This window comes from Sorex araneus, chromosome 5, assembly GCF_027595985.1.
Source record: "Sorex araneus isolate mSorAra2 chromosome 5, mSorAra2.pri, whole genome shotgun sequence".
NCBI classification, from domain to species: Eukaryota; Metazoa; Chordata; class Mammalia; order Eulipotyphla; family Soricidae; genus Sorex; species Sorex araneus.
Window position 1 is genome coordinate 26722252 of NC_073306.1, and position 19213 is coordinate 26741464.

At 53.6% G+C, this 19213-nt stretch overlaps 1 protein-coding gene across 1 annotated transcript; it reads right to left on the reverse strand.

Moving 5' to 3' along the window:
* Positions 1-562: 562 nt before the first annotated feature.
* LOC101539422 (sodium/glucose cotransporter 4-like) lies at positions 563-18948 on the reverse strand. The gene is made up of 14 exons (XM_055139659.1): positions 18787-18948; positions 17406-17477; positions 16200-16304; positions 15774-15938; positions 14691-14796; positions 13917-13997; positions 13200-13405; positions 12937-13072; positions 12108-12215; positions 10869-11019; positions 8519-8687; positions 6369-6584; positions 4353-4512; positions 563-768 (listed from the first exon to the last, which is right to left on the reverse strand). Exons 1-14 carry the CDS (start codon positions 18946-18948, stop codon positions 563-565), a joined length of 2043 nt encoding a protein of 680 aa, XP_054995634.1.
* Between the last annotated feature and the right edge of the window lie 265 nt (positions 18949-19213).

Sequence of the window (19213 nt, forward strand, 5' to 3'; positions counted from 1 at the left end):
GAGTAGCACCAAGGACATTCTCTCACCCAGAGTCCCTATCTGCCAAATGACACTGTCACCAGGGTTACATTCTACATATTCTCATGGGCACCTCCTGGGAGTGGAAGACCCTCCTGGTGCGTCCCCGCTGAACAGGACTGGGACTTGGAGACAGAGCAGAAGGGAAGGGGAGAAGTAGCCTAAGAGGAAACATGCACTTTCAATTTAGTTTGCATTTTTGTGCTGCTTCTTGCAACCACAGCTAATATTTTCTGACCTCAACACACACATAAAGTCCCTGGACAGAACCACAAGGGACAGAGCTTGGAGACAGTAGGTCAGGGAACAGCCCAAATCAGAAGCGCCAACGTGAGTCCCGATGCATAGAGCAGCCATTGTCCTCTCCCTCTACCAGGGCATTCCTGTTTGGCCAGTGTGGGGACTTCCCCAGCGGGGGACAGGGTTGGGGGGGGCTCCCCAGTCTCACCTCTGTGAGCTGGGAAAGCCAGCATGGAGGAAAGCCCTCTGCAGCCCTGGAGGCCAGAGGTGTCCTGAACCTGGGGCGGGCTCCCAGGCTGGAGTATTATGCGAAGTAGCCCCAGAGGAAGACGTTGATGGCCAGGAGGAGGACAGCTTGCATGTTGCAGACTCTTCTCCAGAGTGGCGGTTCCTCGATACTCGTCAGCTTCTGCTGCAGCTCTGCCTTCTCTGCCGGGCTCAGCGCCTGCTCAGCACCTGAGAATCCACAGAGCCAGCCCCAGAGCCGCTGGGTCCAGGACCTGTGCAGGGCTGGAGACAGATGGGCAGAAAGAAGAACCCAGGTTGAGCAGAGAAAGAACAGTGAGAAGAGAGTGGGGCGGGGGGGCGGGGAACAAGGGGCCCAGAAAGGAACGAGGTGCTCAGAAAGGGGAATAGGAGGGGATGCGGGGCTCTACCCTTTTTGCCAACCAGGAGCCTCATGTTGAGCGGAGACAGTTTTCATGAACCCTGACCCAGGATCCCACCCCAACACTGTCCTCTAGAGGGGCATCTCTTGGGGGGCTCAGGAACATAATGCTGCTCATCTCAATTCTGAGCAGGTGCCCAGCTCACCTCACAGGGGGGCTGCAGCTGGACCGGGGTACCCTATAGGAAAGGTCCAAGCTGGTGACATGCACCTGTTCTTAGGTCTTCCTCCTTCACCTGACCAAGGCCATGTGCTAATTTCTCATTCTGCCACTCCAGCTGTGGGTCATGCCTGCCTAGATCAGTGTCATTAGCTCTTCTCCAGAGAATACAGATTTGATAATGCATTGAAGTTTTGGTGGTGGGCCAGAGAAATAGTAGAGTGGGTAGGGTGCTTGCCTTGCACGTTGCTGGCCAGGCTTTGATCCCTGGTACCTCATATGGTTTCCTGAATGTGGCCAGGAGTGATCCCTAAGCACAGAGTTAGGAGTCAGCCCTGAGCACTACCCCTGACCCCCCTGCCCCAGGTTGTGTTGAGCACCAGCTTATGAGAGGGCTATGGTAACTATTCTTGGCTTGCATAGTGGATACATGCCAAAGTAATAGGAAATTTAAATAAAAGTTGATGTTTTGACTCTCCCACCCCTTAAACAGAGAACACATTAAAATAAAATAAATATAAAAAATCCCTTTAACTTGGTGGAAACGCTTTGCAGTTTTGATGGTTGGTAAGTTCCATGTCACTATGGAGTGTCAAATATGGAGGTGAGATGTGAGGCTCTTGGTCACAGCCCCCAGAGCTGCACCAAAACAACACCACCGAGTCGGCTTTTTAAGGGTTGAGCTAGCTTGGATCATTCAAGAAGCCAGTGGGCAGTTTTGGGGCAGGGTGTCTGGAGCCAAGCAGGCAATGCTCAGGGGCTACTCCCAGGTTTTGGAGGTCACTCCCAGAGGTGCTTGGGGGAAGCATGTGGTTTCATGGATAGAACCTGGATCTTCTGGTGCAAAGCATGGGATTTGCCCAAGCTGGAGAAGACACATGGATTGACAAGCCAGTGGTACTATGATTAATGACTGAATATAAATCCACCCATGTTTTGAGTAATAGAATATGGCCATATACACTTTGAGGGGAATCTATTTTACTACATTAAAATTTATTCAACTTTCTATGTTGAGAGCTTCAAATTGTGTGTCCACTTTGCATTTTAACCTGGAATCAACAGAGATTATCTGTGAGGGAGGGGCTTCTTCCACAGACCCTATTCCCTTGGCAGACAGAGTTTGGGCCTCTCCTTGCCTTTCCTCACCTCTCCTTCTGTGGTTGAGGTAGGATTCCCTCACTGAGCTTCTGGTCCCAGTTGACCCATTGAACTAGACTTCTGGCAGCAGGAGTCCTGCAGGGAGCAGGCTTTATTCTGCTTCTAGAGGGACAATACCTGCCCCCAGCATGTGCAGTCAACCAGGGAGGGCTGCCTGCCTTCCACGTTCTCATAAGCTGGGTCCTTCCTCTTCCCTTTTGGGGTCTCCAGCCCAGTTCTATCCTTGCTGTTTCCTCTCTCAGTAGCTGCCTCGACTACAGAAAGCTTGTGCTTTCTAGATTGCTGTTTCTGTATCCCCAAGTGTTTAGATCTCGTCCTTGATACAGTGATGAGAGAAGCAATTATGAGACCTCCAACATCCTGTAAGTGGACCACAACATTTGAAGCAGAGACAGGACTCACTACAAAACAATGTGATCAACTGAGACCGCAGATGAGGCTATGGAAGGAAATTGGTGCTTTGTTGGTACTTTCTGAAGTGGGTCCATGTGTCTTTTGGCCTTGGAAATTTGTGATGTTGCAAACCCCATCAGGAGTGGTGCCTTATAATCAAGCACTGGCTTTTAACTGCTGCCAGTGGAGCAAAAAACACTATGTCTGGGATCCTGGGGTCTGGATGCAGATGATATTAACCTGAGGCAAGTGGATGTCTGTCTGTCTGTCTGTCTGTATGTATGTCTCTGTCTACCTAGACTCAGGATCACAAAAGAAGGGTTTCTCAGGCCCCAAGGTGGGCTCCTGGCACTTGTCAAAAGCAGTAAGCATGTGAGTCCTGCTGCCAGCCAGACTGGCCCAGCAGACATGCTTTCACAGTCTTGACTGGGTTCTTGTGGGAATTCCAAGCAGTTGTGCACCACCAGAGACAGAGGTTGGAGGGAAGATCCAGGAGGTCCTGGATCCAGTTCTGGGACGCAGTCCAGTGTCAGGGAGCAGTTGCCAGAAGGTGGGTCCTTCTATCTCCAACCCTACCCCTTCCCAACTCCACCCAGTGCTAACTCTCTCTCCCTCTCACTTGGGCAGAACAGTAAATGTAGGACTTAAATGTCATTGAATTTCTTCTCATAAGGGTGAGTTAAATTGTATTTGGCTTGAACTTTCAAACCTTTTTATTGTTTTTTTTGTGTTTTGGGGTTACACTTGGTGGTGCTCAGGGCTTCCTTCTGGCTCTTGCTCAGGGACCACTCCTGGTGATTCTCAGAGAACATGGATGGTGCTAGGGCAGACCCCGTGCAACCCAGGTGCCTTAAGCTTAGCTGGACTATCTCAAAAAGCCCCAGATTTTAATTGTTTGACTTTAAGATTTTCTGTGAGAAATTTATGATTTGGGAAATTTCTATGTCTTTATGTGGAATATTAACATTATTCGATATATTTAGTCACACCAGAGGAAGGTTAAAGCTGCAATTTGTCTATAATTGAATTTTCAACTTTAAGCACAGTGTGGTCTTGGGGTGACTGAATGTGTCTATAATGTTTCCAGCCAGCACGGTGTGGAGTCCACAGCAGTGCTGGGAGGATGCCTGGAGGAGTAGTGGGCACTGCCAGTCCTGGCTGCTTGCACCGAGGATGGCTAAGCTCCTGTGTGGCTGAGGCAGAACTAAGCCTGAGGAAAGCCACTGAACACCCTTTGATTTTCTGCCCAGATCTAGTCAACGAGACCACAGCGTTTGTGTGTGTGTGTCTGTGTGTGTGTGTGTGTGTGTGTGTGTGTGTGTGTATACATGTGTATGGTGAAGAGGCTTCATGCTAGTAGATCTAGGAAGACCAAGGGCTCAAGCTTGGCTCAGGACCCTGCTCCTCAATGAAAGTGGCAGCTGGGCAGTCTCTGCCTCATCCAAGTCCTGGGGTTCAGGATGAATGCACTCACCTCCCCATGGAGGTGCCTGTCCTTCCACCCACACTCCAACAGGCTGGTGTCTTGGATCCCGGATCTTACCTGTTTGTCTTCCTTCTCAATAGGTTAATCGGCTTGTGGGAAGGGAGGAGGGGAGATATCTGGGTGATGTGTCCCTCAGAGACCGCACTCCAGTAACCTCATGGGACTTTGAGGGACCCCACGGCAGGCAGTCTGCTGCTCCCACAGCTCTCTGATACCCCCCAGCCTACCTTGGGGCTGCTCAGGGTCCTGATTGGAGCTCTTGGCTGTTCTGCCCGGTGCAGGGAGCTCCCCGGGCGGCAGCTCTGAGGCCCCTGGGCTCTGCTCTGGAGTCTCCATTTCCTCCTCAGGGCAGGGGCAGTTCCGGGTCCACCATGTTAAGCGAGCGAGCTGGAGGGAAAGAAAATCATGTCCTGTCCTGTGTCTACTCATTACCTTTGGGGAGAAATGCTGCTCTAGGTCCCTGCATGCTCAGAGGAGTGTGGTCACACATAGCACAGGAAGGGAGTAAGGGGTGGAGGCTCAGCACTCTTGAGCTCTGGGCCCTGCTCCACACCAGGCCTGTGCTGGGCACACACAGGTGCCATGTTCCACGGATTCACTGCCGGGCTTACACCTCAAACCTTATAGACCCTGGAGGGAGGCTGCAAACTTCAAACCTGGGAAGAGGCTGTCAGTTCTGGGAGTGAGAGATCTCCCAGAAGGCTTCTGCCTGGGGCCTGCTGCAGGAAGCCCCTGAGGAAATGGGGAAAACGGGTGAGGAAGGGAGCAGGGAGCTACAGGGAGTATGTTAGGCTCTGGGGGCCCCTCAAGAGCCTGTTTTGGACCATCAGGTCATAAAGGGAAGACAGGGGTAGGAAGAGCATGGGTTTTGAAATGGCAGGCGTGAGGAGTGAGTGTAAGAGGGTGTCATCCACATACATTAGGTTGGGTAGCTTGAAGCATCTGTAGGGCTACGAGTGGAGACTTAGAGGTGAGGGAAATGAGTAGGTGTCCCCCGATAGCCCCATGACTTCCTCTCTCCTCCCCTTAAATGGTTTGACAGAGAACAACACGGCAAGTTCTTGGTTCCTACACACAGAGGCACTGTGATGCCTGAGCTCTGACCCTCCGCCCCTCTACCCTCTTTCCCTTTCAGGGAGCACCTTGTTACCAGTCAAATCAGATCCCCAGCCCTGCCTCCCCACTTGCTATGGATAGTGCAGGGCCTTTTCCTGGGATACCCCCACAACCACTCGCCTGACTCTCTGGGGGGGATCTGGGGAGACCATGCTGCTTACTCATTCTGCAAACTCTGTGTCACCCACAGCCTGTGGCCTGGTCTGGGAAACCAGGGTGCTGGGGGTTTGGGGGATTTGTATTTTGGGAGAGGGGCTTTGGCAGGAGATGGAGAATTGAGGGGTCACAAGTACACAGGTGCTGCAGAGTTCACTCTAAGAGCCAAAATACAGGCTTTGCATACACAAGGCCCTGAATTGGATCCCTGGTCCTGCCTGGTCTCTGAGTTCTGCTGGGTCAGACCACCAAACCTCAGACCAGTTCAGCTGAGTCATTTTCCCCAGTCCCCTGATCACTGCTTTTGAGCCATCCCCTTTTCTCAATAGATAGGCTAGTAGGACACAGGGAGCATGGACAGAGGCCATGTGGAAATGGAGAACAGGGCCCCACAAGCCCAGAAGTGAGGCCTCAAGAACCAAGCCCACTGGTGCCTGAGCTTAGCCCTCAGCCTCTGGCCCGTGAGCAAACACATTTCTGTAGTTGAGCCCCCCATTCTGTGGGCCTTTGTCATGGAGCCCCCTTGCCATCTCTCTGGTCAGGCCTTGGCAACTGAAACCAAGGAGCCCAGACTCTAAAGGAAAGGCCTACGCCTGGGGCTGGAGCTGGATCCCTGCTTTTGGACAACTGTTACTCTCCCAGGACCCTGTCAGTGACGCTGCCTGGCTTCCAGGAGAGACCGTCTCCTCTGGGTTTGGCCCCCTCTTCATTCTCTTTTGCCTTCCCTGGGTGCAGGCACCATGTGCTGGGATGTGCCTCAGCTCCAGGGACCTGAGAGTCCCTACAGTCTGGCTCGCAGAGTCCTTTGCAGAATCCTTTTCCAGCCAAATGACTCACTGCAGACTCCGGGATTTGTACCAAGCTGGATGGCCATGGAGGAGCCCCTCGCTCAGAGAGCGAACTCAGACCTGGAAGCCCACAGAGGCGGGGGAACCTGGGTAGGGTGGGCTGAGTCCCCACGTGTCACTTGCCTTTTCCTCGGGGATGGGGGGCGTGCAGAGGCTGACGGCCACGATGACGGCAGCAGTGAGCCCGCAGAGGAGCAGCGCGAAGTAGAGGTAGTGGATGTCCCTGAGCAGCGCCGGCCGCCCGTCGGCCTCCCCGCAGGCGGGGGCCTGGTACGCGAACTCCAGGATCAGGCGCACCAGCCCCACGGCCAGACCGAACAGGAGGCCCCAGAAGGCACCCTGTGGACAGAGGGGGACACAGGCAGGACTGAGCACCAGGCGGGACCCCCTCCCTTCCCAGAAGCGGCTGCTCCTTCAGGCCAGCGTCTGAGGCTGCGCCCTCTGCAGTTGCAGTGCAGGATGCGGAGTGAGGCTCACTGCAAGGCAGCGCGCACTAGGCTGGGATCTGGGCCCCATTCCAGAAAGAAGGAGCGGAGACTCAGCTTGTGGACTTGGGGTTTCCTCCCGGGCAACAGAGAAATGTAGAGGCCCCGAGCATGGCCCGTGGCTCTTCAGTTAGAACAGAAGGAGCTTGTGTAGGAAGCAGTGGGCTCTAGGACGCCCTAGGTGTTCAGTGAAGTCAGAAATCACAGCACTCCATTATTGCCTGTTGCTTCTCTTTTGCTTCTCCTCCCCCATCCCTGACCTTCCACTACCGTTCTTTTTCTTGGAAACAGAAGAATAGCTCTTCCTCCCCAGAACTTCTTCAGAGCATCATTTGACTCTAGTATCTGTAGCTTCCAGTCTATAAGGGTTAGACGACCAGCATTTTTGAAAATGAGCTGCTGGTGCATGGCATGGGGGGTTGGAGGAGTGGGAGGTTGGGAAGTGGAAGAGAGAGAGAGAGAGAGAGAGAGAGAGAGAGAGAGAGAGAGAGAGAGAGAGAGAGAGAGAGAGAGAGAGAGAGAGAGAGGAAGAGAGAGGATAGAGGGAGAGAGAGAGGGGGGAGAGGGAGAGAGAGAGAGGGAGAGGGGGGAGAGGGAGAGAGAGAGAGGGAGAGGGAGGGAGAGAGAGAGAGAGAGAGAGAGAGAGAGAGAGAGAGAGAGAGAGAGAGAGAGAGAGAGAGAGAGAGAGAGGAGAAACTAAAACAAAAGTTAGAGCTCAGGCTTTGCAGCTGGAGCCCAGTTATGATTGCCAGGACTGCATGGTCCTCAAAGCACTAAGCCAGGAGAAACCCCCAAGCAACTACTGGGTGAGTACAAAAGCCAAATTTTCTTTTAAAACATGAGGGGAGATTGGATGCTCTTGATGTTAAAGATTTCTGAAATAAGCAGGAATATCTGGCATTTAGCTCTGCTGAGCATCCTGTTCTGGGTGGGGAGCTGACACCCCTGCCCCAGCCCCCTCCTGGTTTAGCTCCTCCAGGATTGGTGGTAGTGATTTTTCTGCTGTGCCCATGACATTTGCATGGCTCCTGTGGAAGCTGAACTGAGGTTTGCCCCTTAACTCCCCAACACAGAGCCAGCACTGTGGAATTATCTTTTCTTGGCTCTCTGGGTTGCTAGTCCTGGCCCTTGGGTCCTCTCAGGCTGGTGTCATATTTCAGTTCTGTGCCTGGTAGCCCATAATGGTGAACTGAGCACTGCCAGGAGAGATTCCTGAGTGCAGAGCTAGGAGTAAGCCCTGAGTAGGTGACCGCAATGTTCACTGTTGGTTTCACTCTTACCACTGCTGCACATTTAGGGTGTATGAGATGGACAGACCCCAGGAAACTCTCATTCCCACCTATGTTTTCACACCCTGTTCTTCCTGCCAAGAAAGCTCATCCCATGATTCCTGATCCTTTGGGCTCAGCTCAGATGCTTTTTGTCCAGGAAGGCTTCCCTGATTTTCTTCCAGCTGCCTCAGGGAAAAGTGCTCCTGGTTCTTACTCAGAGCAGCTGTTAGATGTTACCCTACTTGTTACTAAATCATCTCTCACTCCCCCGCAGCTTATGAATGGCTAATTAAGGTGAAGCATGTAAACCCTGGCATGCAAACCATGGTATTCAAACAAGCATGCTCACAGCCACTCTGGTGGGAATCAGCAATATAGGCTGAAAAACATAGGAATCTAGTCCAGGTGCTATAAACGGGGACCTGAGTTGGTGGCAGATTCTCCCAAGGTCGCAGAAAGCAGGTCATGGGCTTGCTCCTCTGGTGTGTGTAGGATGCAGGGGTGAGGCTCTACTCACAGGCTCTGTGACTCTCTTGCAGAATATGGCCAGCAGGAAGAGGGCAGTGATGGGTGGGGCCAAGTAGCTGGTGACTGACTGGATATAGTCGAAGAGCTGGCCGCTGTTGGAGCTCTGGATGATGGGGATCCAAAGGATGCTGATGATCACCAGGAAGACCACAAATACTCTGCCGAGAGAGCACAGAGCACTGTGAGGGGTCTGGGGAAGGGAACTGGGGAGAGGAGAAAGGTAGGAATGCATGGTTGCTGAGTCAGGGGATGGTTGACACTAGGACCTCAAAGGCTAAGAGTCCAGAAATGTATACTCATAAAGTCCCAGCTATTAGAATATCTAATTAGATGTTAGAATTCCATAAACTTGGCTTTTGACTTTTTGCCTTTCAGGGCTTGTAGCCTGAACAGACCTGCTGTCAGGGAAGAATTTGTTCCTCTTTCCTCAACACCCTTCCCAGAAAATGGCCTCTGGCCTAAGCTTGGCCTGTGCAGGGCCCCTTATCTAGGACAGCTCCAACCTCCCTCCAGGAACTTCTTTCTTTTATGCTGCTCCAGCTTTAACCCTCTTTCCCTTATTCTGCATTTTCACAGAGCAGGACAAACTTCCTGACAACCCTTAACTGATCCTGGCTTGGGGACAAGTACTCAGTTCCCTCTCTCTCTCTCTCACTCTCTCTCTCTCTCTCTCTCTCTCTCTCTCTCTCTCTCTGTCTCTCCCCCCCCCCACCCCTTTTTTATTGTCAGGTGTCATGAACATCTGAACAATTTTTTTCCTGGATGTATTCACTTGTATCACTTGTCATCTCGTTGCTCATCAATTTGCTTGAGCGGGCGCCAATAACGTCTCCATTGGCCACTGTGCGTGCTAGTATAGCCCAATGTCGTCTGCTCGCTCTAGGAACACGAAGAACATCATGTTTGATGCTGGATGTATTAGGTGAAAAAATTAGGTGCATTATCTCCTGATGACCAGGAGATGGCACTCAAACACCACTAATTGATGAAATCAGGGGCAGTAAAACTTGGCAGTAAAAAGTGCATAAGCAGTTAAAAGGAACTTTCTATCAAGTATCTCTGCACAACCGGTCTCTCCTCTGCTCTCCATTCTATTTTATCTCTCAGCGCTCACTAGAGCAGCAATTACCCAATGGAGCCTCTCTGCCACTTATCCCTTCCTTCTCAGCCCCTGCCCTAGGGCTGGGACAGATAAACAGGCAGCAGGAATTCAGTCAGCAGCCCCAGGCAGAATGCACCCACTTTGATGGAAGGCACAGTGAGTGCAGGGGCAGAGGAAAGGAGGCTAAACATGATAGTCCAGAAGCCTGAAAAATAGAGTTTGAATTATGAAGCCAAGATTCCAGAAAGCGACCTTAATCTACACTCCAAAATGTACAGCCTCTGTAGAAAAAGCCAAATCACTGGCCAAGGGCTGGAGAGATACTACAGGAGGTAGGGTGCTTGCCTTGCATGCAATCAACCTGGGTTTGATACCTGGTAGCCCAGATGGTTCCCTTAGCACTGCCAGGAGTGATTCTTGAGTACAGAACCAGGAGAAAACCCTGATTATTACCGGGTGTGGCTCCCCCCAAACAAACAAAAATTGCAGGCCAAGCTATAACTTAAAAAAAAAAAAAAAGAAATAGGTGTCTTTCCTGGAGGTACTGGAGTTGGGGGGTGGGGTGCGGTGGTATGTGGTGCTGGAAATCAAATTCAGAACCTGCACATATAGACGGGTGTTCTGCCACACCAGGTATCTCCCAGCATCACCAAGTTATACTTTGAAAAGTATAAAACAAGCCCAGGATATAAGGTTAAAATCCTTTAACTCCATGTTCAAGGCTCAGCATCTTTTGGAGACATTTTTTTCTTCTAGGAAGGGCTTCAGCGAGGCAGATCTCACCATTTGACCCAAGTTCCTTTGCCTATCCCACACTACGTGCATCCTCAGGAAGGGCCACGAGAGGTGTCCCTGGGTCCCCTCACCAAGGTCACATGTATGATGGATGTTCAGGGTAGGCTGGAGGAAATAAGGAGCCTTCCAGCTCTCCTGGTCTGTGGGCTCCTAGAGGGGCGTGGCCCAAGAGTTTCCAGTGGGCGTGGCTTTTCCTGGCGTGACCACGCCCACTTGGACTTCCCACCTTCCTTTCAGTAAAGCCTTTGTCAGCTCCTACTTCCTCTGAAGGTTCACCTGGCCAGGAAGGGAGGCACTTCCCACCCGGGGGAGCAGAGGGACTCAGAGAAGGGACCTAGCTGTGGACTGTTGACCTTGGGCCCCCGGTGCTCTGCTGGCCTGCAGGGTCCCAGGGCAGGGGCCACTATCTTCAAAGAGGGCGGAGGAAGGATGGGCCGCGCACCTGCCCACCACCATGAGCTCCCGCTCTGTCGCCTTCCTGCGGAAGCGCTGCCACACGTCGATGGTGAACAAGGTGCTGCTGCTGTTGAAGATGGAAGTGAGCGAGCTCATGAGGGCAGCCATGATGACGGCGATCATCAGGCCCCGCAGACCTGGGGAGAAAGGAGGTGCTGCAGGGGCCGCTCCCGGGGGCACGGGAGGGTGTGGCATGGAGAGAGAATCCCACCGGGCAGGGCCTTGAGACAAGGCGGTCTGTCAGGTACTCTGCAGCCTTGACATCTCGGTCTGGGTGTCAAAGCTTGGAGTCCCCCGGGTCGTGGGACCCTGGAGGGAAGGGGGAGCGGTTTTAAGAACGGAATGATATCTCCCCACCTTCCTGATACACCCCAGCATTCAGGACAACTTGATTCACAATAGCCCAGATCAGAAAGAAATGTCAGTGCTCAGCTGTGAGTGGAGAAAGGAAATAAGATGATATAGAGACTATGGAAAGTGAATTTGCCACTAAAATAAGCCTGAGTTGCTATTTGCAACATGCATGGACCTCTAGGCATTGTTATAGGACATAAGGTAGACAAAGAAAGTTATAGATGTGTGTGTGTGTGTATAGATGTGTGTGTGTGTGTCCCTGTTAGCACATTTACCTGTGAAATGTAAACCAAAATCCCAGAAACCAAGTTGATAGGTAGAGAGTCTAGAGGGCAGACTTGTGCCCACCAAGTCTGGTGGGGGTGCAGCACTGGGGTTGGGGAAAGGGTGAAGGGGGTTAATTTCTACAAACTTCCAGTTGAAAAATAAAGAAACCCTGCATGTAAGATGCTATAGCCCAGGCCTTTGTACATGGAGACCCTGCTCTCCAGAATGCTACTTCCCATGACTGATCCTCCTCTTATAAGCCCAGGATGCCTCCCTTTCCTCTGGAGAAGTCCTGACCCTCCCCTGGCTGGGTTAAGAGTCTCTAAGGCTCCATCAATCACTCATCCCATGCTCCATGGGTGCCCTGGGCTGCATAGAGCTGAGTGCAGGGGTGGGGGTGGGAGCTGCTGTGGTTCCCTTCATCTCCAGGACAGAGCAGGCCACAGAGTGGCTCTAGAAGACACTTGTGCTGAGTGTGTTAATGTGTGTGTATGGTGGAAAGCTGAAGGCTTTTAGTCACCCTGTGAATCTGTGTTCAAACCCTGCAGGCAGTGGGGATGTGGAGGTAGGTATGAAGGTCTATCCACAGGCAATGGGGACTCACCCACGGGCATGAGTGCCATGACCAGCTTGGGATAGGCGATGTTGGAGCACCCCACACGGGCCCCGCAGGTTCTCTGGCAGATGTCCGGATCCACGCAGCCGACCTCATCTGCAGGAAGAGCAACAGCAGGACAGGGTGAGTGGGTGCTCAGCCCTGGTTCCCTGGGGCCCACCGAGACAGGTCACTGTCCCTCTGGCAGAGGGCAGCAACCAGGGGATCTGTTAGTTCCAGTACAACAGTTAGCTTCTGAGTTATTTCTTGTCTTTATAAGCTTCGAAGCTTGCTAGGAAGCTTTGATCAAAGGCAAAATTACTGGGAAGCCCTGAAGGGTTAGAATTATACTTCTCACCTTTTCACAACATGGCCTCCTCCTCCTCCTCCTCCTCCTCCTCCTCCTCCTCCTCCTCCTCCTCCTCCTCTTCCTTCTATCTTCCTTCCTTCCTTCCTTCCTTCCTTCCTTCCTTCCTTCCTTCCTTCCTTCCTTCCTTCCTTCCTTCCTTCCTTCCTTCCTTCCTTCCTCCCTCCCTCCCTCCCTCCCTCCCTCCCTCCCTCCCTCCCTTCCTTCCTTCCTTCCTTCCTTCCTTCCTTCCTTCCTTCCTTCCTTCCTTCCTTCCTTCCTTCCTTCCTTCCTTCCTTCCTTCTTCTTGTGTCCCCTTCCCACAGGCTGCCTCCTATCCTGTGTAATGACCGCCCTAGATGTGGTTTCCACCTGTGTCCCCCTTGGAAATCCTGGGAGCCGCAATTATACTGAAACCATTTCACACAATATTTTCAACGGAAAATGTGCTTTCCCAAGCCCCACATCACTGGGACTGAGCAAAGATCTTACCAGGGTACAGGGCACGGCTGATCATGCCAGGCATGACAATGAAGAACATGGGCATCATCTTCAAGTAGCCCCCCAGTATGGAGCCCCCCTTGGCGTGGGACAGATTCTTGGCCGAGAGAGATCTCTGCACAATGACCTACAAAGGTGGCAGAGGAGTGGGTGTTTGGGCAGTCCCGACCGTCCCACTGCTGCACCTCTCGAGGCCGATTTCCCACGAGCACCCCCCATTCCTGCTGGGCCCAGCTAGTCCTGTGAGGGATCACCTGGTCTGTGCACCAGCACCAGGTGGCCAGCACTGAGAGCCCAAAAATGAGGCCTGGCCAAGGGATGTCCCCGGTCACAGGGTCCCGGAATATGTGGAAGGCGTCGGACCGGGGGAGGTGACAGGTAGTGTTGGGGACGGTGACGTTGGGGATGGCCTGACTGTACCGTTGCTCCAGGCCTGGGTACCAGCCCACCTCCTGGAAGCCTGTGGGTAAGAGAGCACAGAGAGTGTGGGTGCCGCAGACCCCAAGGGCCTGTCATATGCACCCCAACACATACACATTCACACACAGAGAAAGAGAGAGAGACAGAGAGAGAGATAAAGAGAGAGTGAGAGAGAGAGACTCAGGTCCCAGAGCATGGAACTATTATGTGATTGAGAGGATATAGCCTCAGCTTTGGGACCCTGCTCCTTGGAAGCCCAAGCCGTGTGTGTGTGTGTGTGTGTGTGTGTGTGTGTGTGTGTGTGTGTGTGTGTGTGTGTAAATCCTGGAGAGGTGTGTGTATGTGGAGGGAGCATGCAGAGGAGAGCATGGAAAGGGTGTCTGCATATCGAGAAATGGTTGTATGTGTATATGTCTGTAGGTGGGAAAGGTGTGGTGGTTAGGGACATGGCTCCATGTTCCGGAAAGTTCTATAAAACCATGGAGGTGATAACCAAAGACAGACTGGAGAGGAACATAGGGGTGTGGGCAGGTGTCCCCAGGCCTCCTTACCCAGAAACATGAGCACCAGGGCTCCCCCCACCATGATCACCGTCTGCAGAGCGTCTGTGTAGATCACGGCCGTGAGGCCCCCTGGGACAGAAGAGAGGGCTTGTTAGTCTGCAGCATGGGAGCGTCTCTGGTCTGGGTGCTGCCCTGGCCACATGGATACACCAGACCAGACCATGGGGCCTCTTAGTCCCTGAGCTCCAGCTACTGCCTGTCCCCTGTGCCAACTCTGTGCCATGTCATAGACACATGCGGGGAATGAGAGTGGGCAGAGTGGAATTTTTTCCGACTCTGTGGCCTTCGGTACCACCTCTGGGCACCCTACATTGCAGCTTCCTGGCTGGCAATGTCCCATTTGTGAGCCTGGCTGGGATTTAGCTGCACCAGGTCACTCCCCCTCCCTTCCTGTCCCTCTATGTGGGCACAAGCCCTGGCTACTCCCTCAGGGGCCCGGGAACTATGAGAGTCTGTGACTTTTGTCAGGGCAGATGCAGTGACCACAGCTCAGGATAGTGCTCTCACATGGCCTGGTGCCCTGCTGTGCCCATCTCACTTCCCTCTCACTAATTCCATCACTTTTCCCCTGTTCTCACAGCCTGACCTCTTTCATTCTTGCCCCCTGGTTTCCTCTGCCTCAGCCTCTCGAGCATTGTCCTTCCTGCTCTCCTTAACCCCATGATCAGCTTTCTCTGTGGGCATCTATCTCCCCCAGCCTTTTCTCTGGTCCCCCACGGTGCCTGCCCCCAACTCTGTTCCCCATGTGGCCTGCTCCCCTACCTGCGATGGTATAAATGGCTGTCACCACCAGTAGGACCACGGTGGACAGGTAGAGGTTCCAGCCCAAGGCCATCTGGATGAACACAGCTCCCGAGAAGATATCAGTCTGCAGAGAGCCAGGCCAGGAGTCCCAATGACCTGAAGGCCTCAGAATGGCCACTGAGCCAGCAGGGCCATGCACTGTCAGCCCTCATCCTGCATGGACAGAACTGAGGGCCCTGCTGAGGACTGTGGGTTCACTTGTGGGGACCGCAGAGCCATTTACCTCTGCAAATCCCAGCAGCCACCTGTCTCTATAGATCTCAGAGTCACTCTTTAGACCCCCAAAGCCAACCATCCCTGCAGACCCCTGGAGTTCTGCATGGATTATAGGGTTGGTAGCAGTGAGCCACCTACGACCTGAAGGTAATGCGGAGAGAGTGAAGTGGCAGACAGAGGAAGCTGGGCTAGAGGAGAGTGGCCTCCACTGGCCTGCAGTTCGCTTGATGGGGCCGTATCTACGGGGCAGAAGCCCAGTCTGGAGAGAATCTTTGGGCTCTATCTCTGAAAGAGGGGTACATATCCTTCACCCTATTCCTGACATTGATTCTGGGCACTGGTAGGACAGGAGGCTGCGGACTCACTGTCTTTGTTTCTTTATTGTATGCTTGTGACCCCCTCTGTCACTTGTCAGAGGACAATTTATTGGAGACCCTGTGACCAACAGGAGGCCTGACTGTAGGGGACCCAAACCTCCTCCCTGTCCCAGAGGGAGCCCTCTGCAGAGATGCAGATCCTTGGTCCAGTCAGAGTTTAGGACGATAGAGAAAAAAGGACTTTGGAATGGTGACATTCTAGGTCACTCATGCATGGGGCAGATGGAAAAGCAAATGAATGAATGAATGAATGAACTCTAGGCTATGGGTTCTTTGAGTGGAGAGACTGTCATTCACCCCACCAACACTTATCATTCTGTTCTGACCACCCCACTGTGGAGGGGCAGCAGGCATCAAAGGTGAGAATGTGGGTTCATCCTCCTTTTCTCCTTTGTCCTTCCCTCCTGCCTCCCTTCTGAGAGACAGCCATGGCGGCCTGGGCACTCACTGAGATCTTGGTGAAGATGTAGAGGATGAGAGACAGGACAGACATGTAGACCTGGATCCTTTGGCCCCCAAACCTCTTCTTTAGGTACTGCGGCATCGTGACCACTCCCGCTGCAATGTACACGGGGACGAAGACCCAGCCGAGGGCCAGAAGCATCCAGGTTGCCTGGAGAGTGGGGAGAAGGAAGATGAGCCCCCGGAGGCACTGCTCTGTGCTGAGGGAGAGCCTGAGGAGGGAGCGGCACACCCTGAACTCCTCCTAGGACCGGCTGAGTCCCTCTGCTCCAGGGCCTTCGTGTTCCCATCTGTGAAGTGGCTCCTCCAAGCACCTTGCAGCCTCCCCAGTACACTGACCCTCCAGTGCTGAAACCATGAAGGGGTGTGGTGGGGAGGGTCTGAGCCCCACCCCGTTCCTGAGAGTCCTTACGTTCCACTCGAAGCCTCCCACAGCAAGACCTCCGGCAGCGCCGGTCCCAGCCAGGCCCATGAACAAGCCGCTGCCCACATTGCTGGACATCAGAGATGCTCCAATCTGCAAGGCACAGTGGGGTCAATGATCATGTCACTTTGATCTTTATCCATCAGGAGTCATAACAATGAACTTCAGATTCCCGGAAGGAGTCAGAGAGAGCAGGAACTGGATTCTGGAAATGTGCCATCAGAGGCAGGGGAGGGGCAATGAGGAAGGAAGAAGCCTGTGACTGCCTGTGTGCTGGGCACTGAGAGACATTTCACATGCTCTCCACATGCCCACGGGCGATGGAGAGGTGATCTTGGCAACGGACCAGGAAGGAATCAGCGAAGCAAAGTCTCTGGTGATGTGAGTGAAGGCAACCTGGGGAGCAGGAGCAGGTCATGCCTGCAGGAGGAAGCTCTGCAGACACCATCTACCCAAGGGCCTCCAGAGAAAAGGGAGTTTGGGGTCAGCAGAGGTCCTCAAAGAGGGAGTAGGGAGGCCTTGGACCCTCTGATTCGAGCAGGCCCAGGGCAAGGGCAGCAGAGAGATGACTGAAATACTGAACAATTCCCAGTGAAGTTAATTTTTCTCCAGGAGCCCAGTTCACCCCTCCCAGGCATACATGCAATTAGCTGGGCCATCTTTAGCTGACTCCTCCTAGGCCCCTAGGCCAGGCCTGGCTGGCTCCGCCCATGAGCAGGAGGAGGGAGGGAGTTGGTTTGGAGATCCAAGTGGGGGAGAGACGGGAGAGAGTGGGGGTCACAAAGTTCTTGGGATGGGCTTCTTGAGGTCGTTGGGGGTTTTGTGTGGATGATTTCACTCCTTCTGTTGCTCTTCGGAGCTGAGTCTGGGCCACCTCCTGAGAAACCATAAAGCTCCCTTTCCCCTCAGTGCTCCAGAGCCCAAGACTCCCTTCCCCCTTGACGTGTCTGCCCAGCTCAAGTCTGGGCTGCTCTAGAGGGGCATCTCGACTTCCTCAAGTCCATGTCCCCTGGTGCCTACATACGGACATGCCAGTGGACACATGGCCGAGGTGTGCATGAAGAGGAGCTCTGGGAGATCGGGTGCACCTGGCCTTTGGGCTGTATCCAGAGCCAGGAAACCCACAGAGGGGCTTGTCCCTGCAAGAGGAGACTAGACAGACAGTCAGAGGAGAGAGGGGGAAGGTGGACTCACCGGCCACCAGCTCATGGACCTTCCTGCAAGGAAATATCCTCCAATGGTCCCTTGGCTTGCACGAAAGGAAGACTGGAAAGGAAATAACAAGGGATGTTATTTTCACATAGACATAGACCACATAGACCCCCAGCTCTTGGACAGAGCATAGATCGCAGTCAGACCAGTAAGGCCCGAGTCGTAAGTCTAGCTAATAAGCCCACATCCCCGGCCCCAGCCTCCTGGAAAAAGCTGTGACTGCAGGTACCATCACACACTCAGTCCCCTCATCCTTCCAGCCCTTCAACTCTCCTGAGAGCGAGTGTGTACCACACAACCTTCCTCTAGGGGAAGAGACAGAACCAGGGCAGTGGCTCCTCCTCAGAATAAGCAGGAGCTATGGGCCCTGCTTAAAGCAAGAGGCCTCTGGTGGGCTCTGCAGATGGAAGAGTCAGGCCAGGCAGGTGGACGCTTTGGGCCCCAGTGGGTGCAGCTGTTGGGGGAGTGGCAGTGAGAGCTGGAGTCAGTGCCTGTGCACTGCTCCTGATCATGTCCTCAGGGAGGCCAGCTGAGCAGCGGAAATCAGGTTGCAGGTGAGGGACCTGGACGGAGAAGCAGCTTGTCCAGTCTCCAGGGAGCTGAGTCCTGAGTGCTCTGCACCCACATCCTTCTCAGATAAGCAATGGAAGGCAGGGCTCTTCACCCCACTTTACAGATGAGGAAACTGAGGCCAAGATGCTTTCCAGGTATGTCTCAGCCTGGTAAGCTCCTGGTGGGCCTGGAGCCAGCAACCGGCCCAGCCCACAGCAGAGTCTAAAGTTCTGGTGGGCAGTGGAATGTGGTTGCGATAAGAGCTGGCGCCACACCAGGTGCCTGGGTGAGTCATATTGTGGCTCTATCAGAACCACTGTGGTGCTGTCCCTGGCTATTCAGGCTGGGACAGAGAGGCTATGCGGCTCTATCCCTGGGGTTGAGGTCTGAGCTCAGGCTTCCTTGAACTCACCATGTAGCCCTGTTTCATGGTTCCATGCCACCAGCTCCCAGAACAGAGAAGGCAGAGCTTTGGGTCCACCTGGCTCCTCCCTGTCAGCCCGGAGCCCCGGCAACTCTGGGAAGCTCTGCCCCTCGGCTGGGAGTCTAGCGTGAGAAGGGCTAGCTGGGCACCCATTGTCTTGGGTATCTTGGCTGGAGGAGAGGCAGAAATGAAGCATCAGGCACCCCTGCCTATGCCTGCCTCGCTGTGTGACCTCGGGGGATCCACAGTCCTCTCTGGGCCTCAATGTGAAAGGAGGGCTACAGGGGAGGGTGCCTGTAGCCCCTGTTACCCACTGCCTGGGCCCTGGCACGCTACCCCTGCTTCACAACCTGCCTCACGTGCGACTCCAACCACGGCCAGACTCACCCAGATCCCCACGGCGATGACAAAGACAAAGTAGACGACCAGAACCACGATGTCATAGGCGTGCAGGCTGGCTCCAGAGGTTAGCGCTGAGGGTGGTGGCTCCATGGTCCCCATGCCATCTCCTGAGGTGCCCAGCCCCATTGCCGATGGCTCTGCACTCATCTGCCAGAGCCTGTCAAGCTGGCTGAACTTTGAGGCACGCTGGCTCTGTGCTTCTCCTTTAATGATTAAACAGCCCAAGTGCCAGGAGCTCCTGAGGAGACCTGAGCCCCACAGCACAGAAACTCAGGCTCCCTTCCCACACTCACTCCATTCACTCACCACACTGTGTGCACACATTCACACACGTACATGGCTATACATAGTGCACACAGATACATCACACACATGTACACCCACACAAGGGCAAATACAGTATACACAGACA

What these genes read in the sequence shown, in the direction of transcription:
- LOC101539422 (XM_055139659.1), bottom strand. Translation starts at nt 18,948, where the DNA reads ATGAGTGCAGAGCCATCGGCAATGGGGCTGGGCACCTCAGGAGATGGC. An exon ending in TCATCGCCGTGGGGATCTGG is followed by an intron (nt 17,478 to 18,786) that starts GTGAGTCTGGCC and finishes TTTCCTTTCCAG; the next exon opens with TCTTCCTTTCGTGCAAGCCA. An exon ending in CCCCCATCCCCGAGGAAAAG is followed by an intron (nt 4,513 to 6,368) that starts GCAAGTGACACG and finishes CTTTCCCTCCAG; the next exon opens with CTCGCTCGCTTAACATGGTG.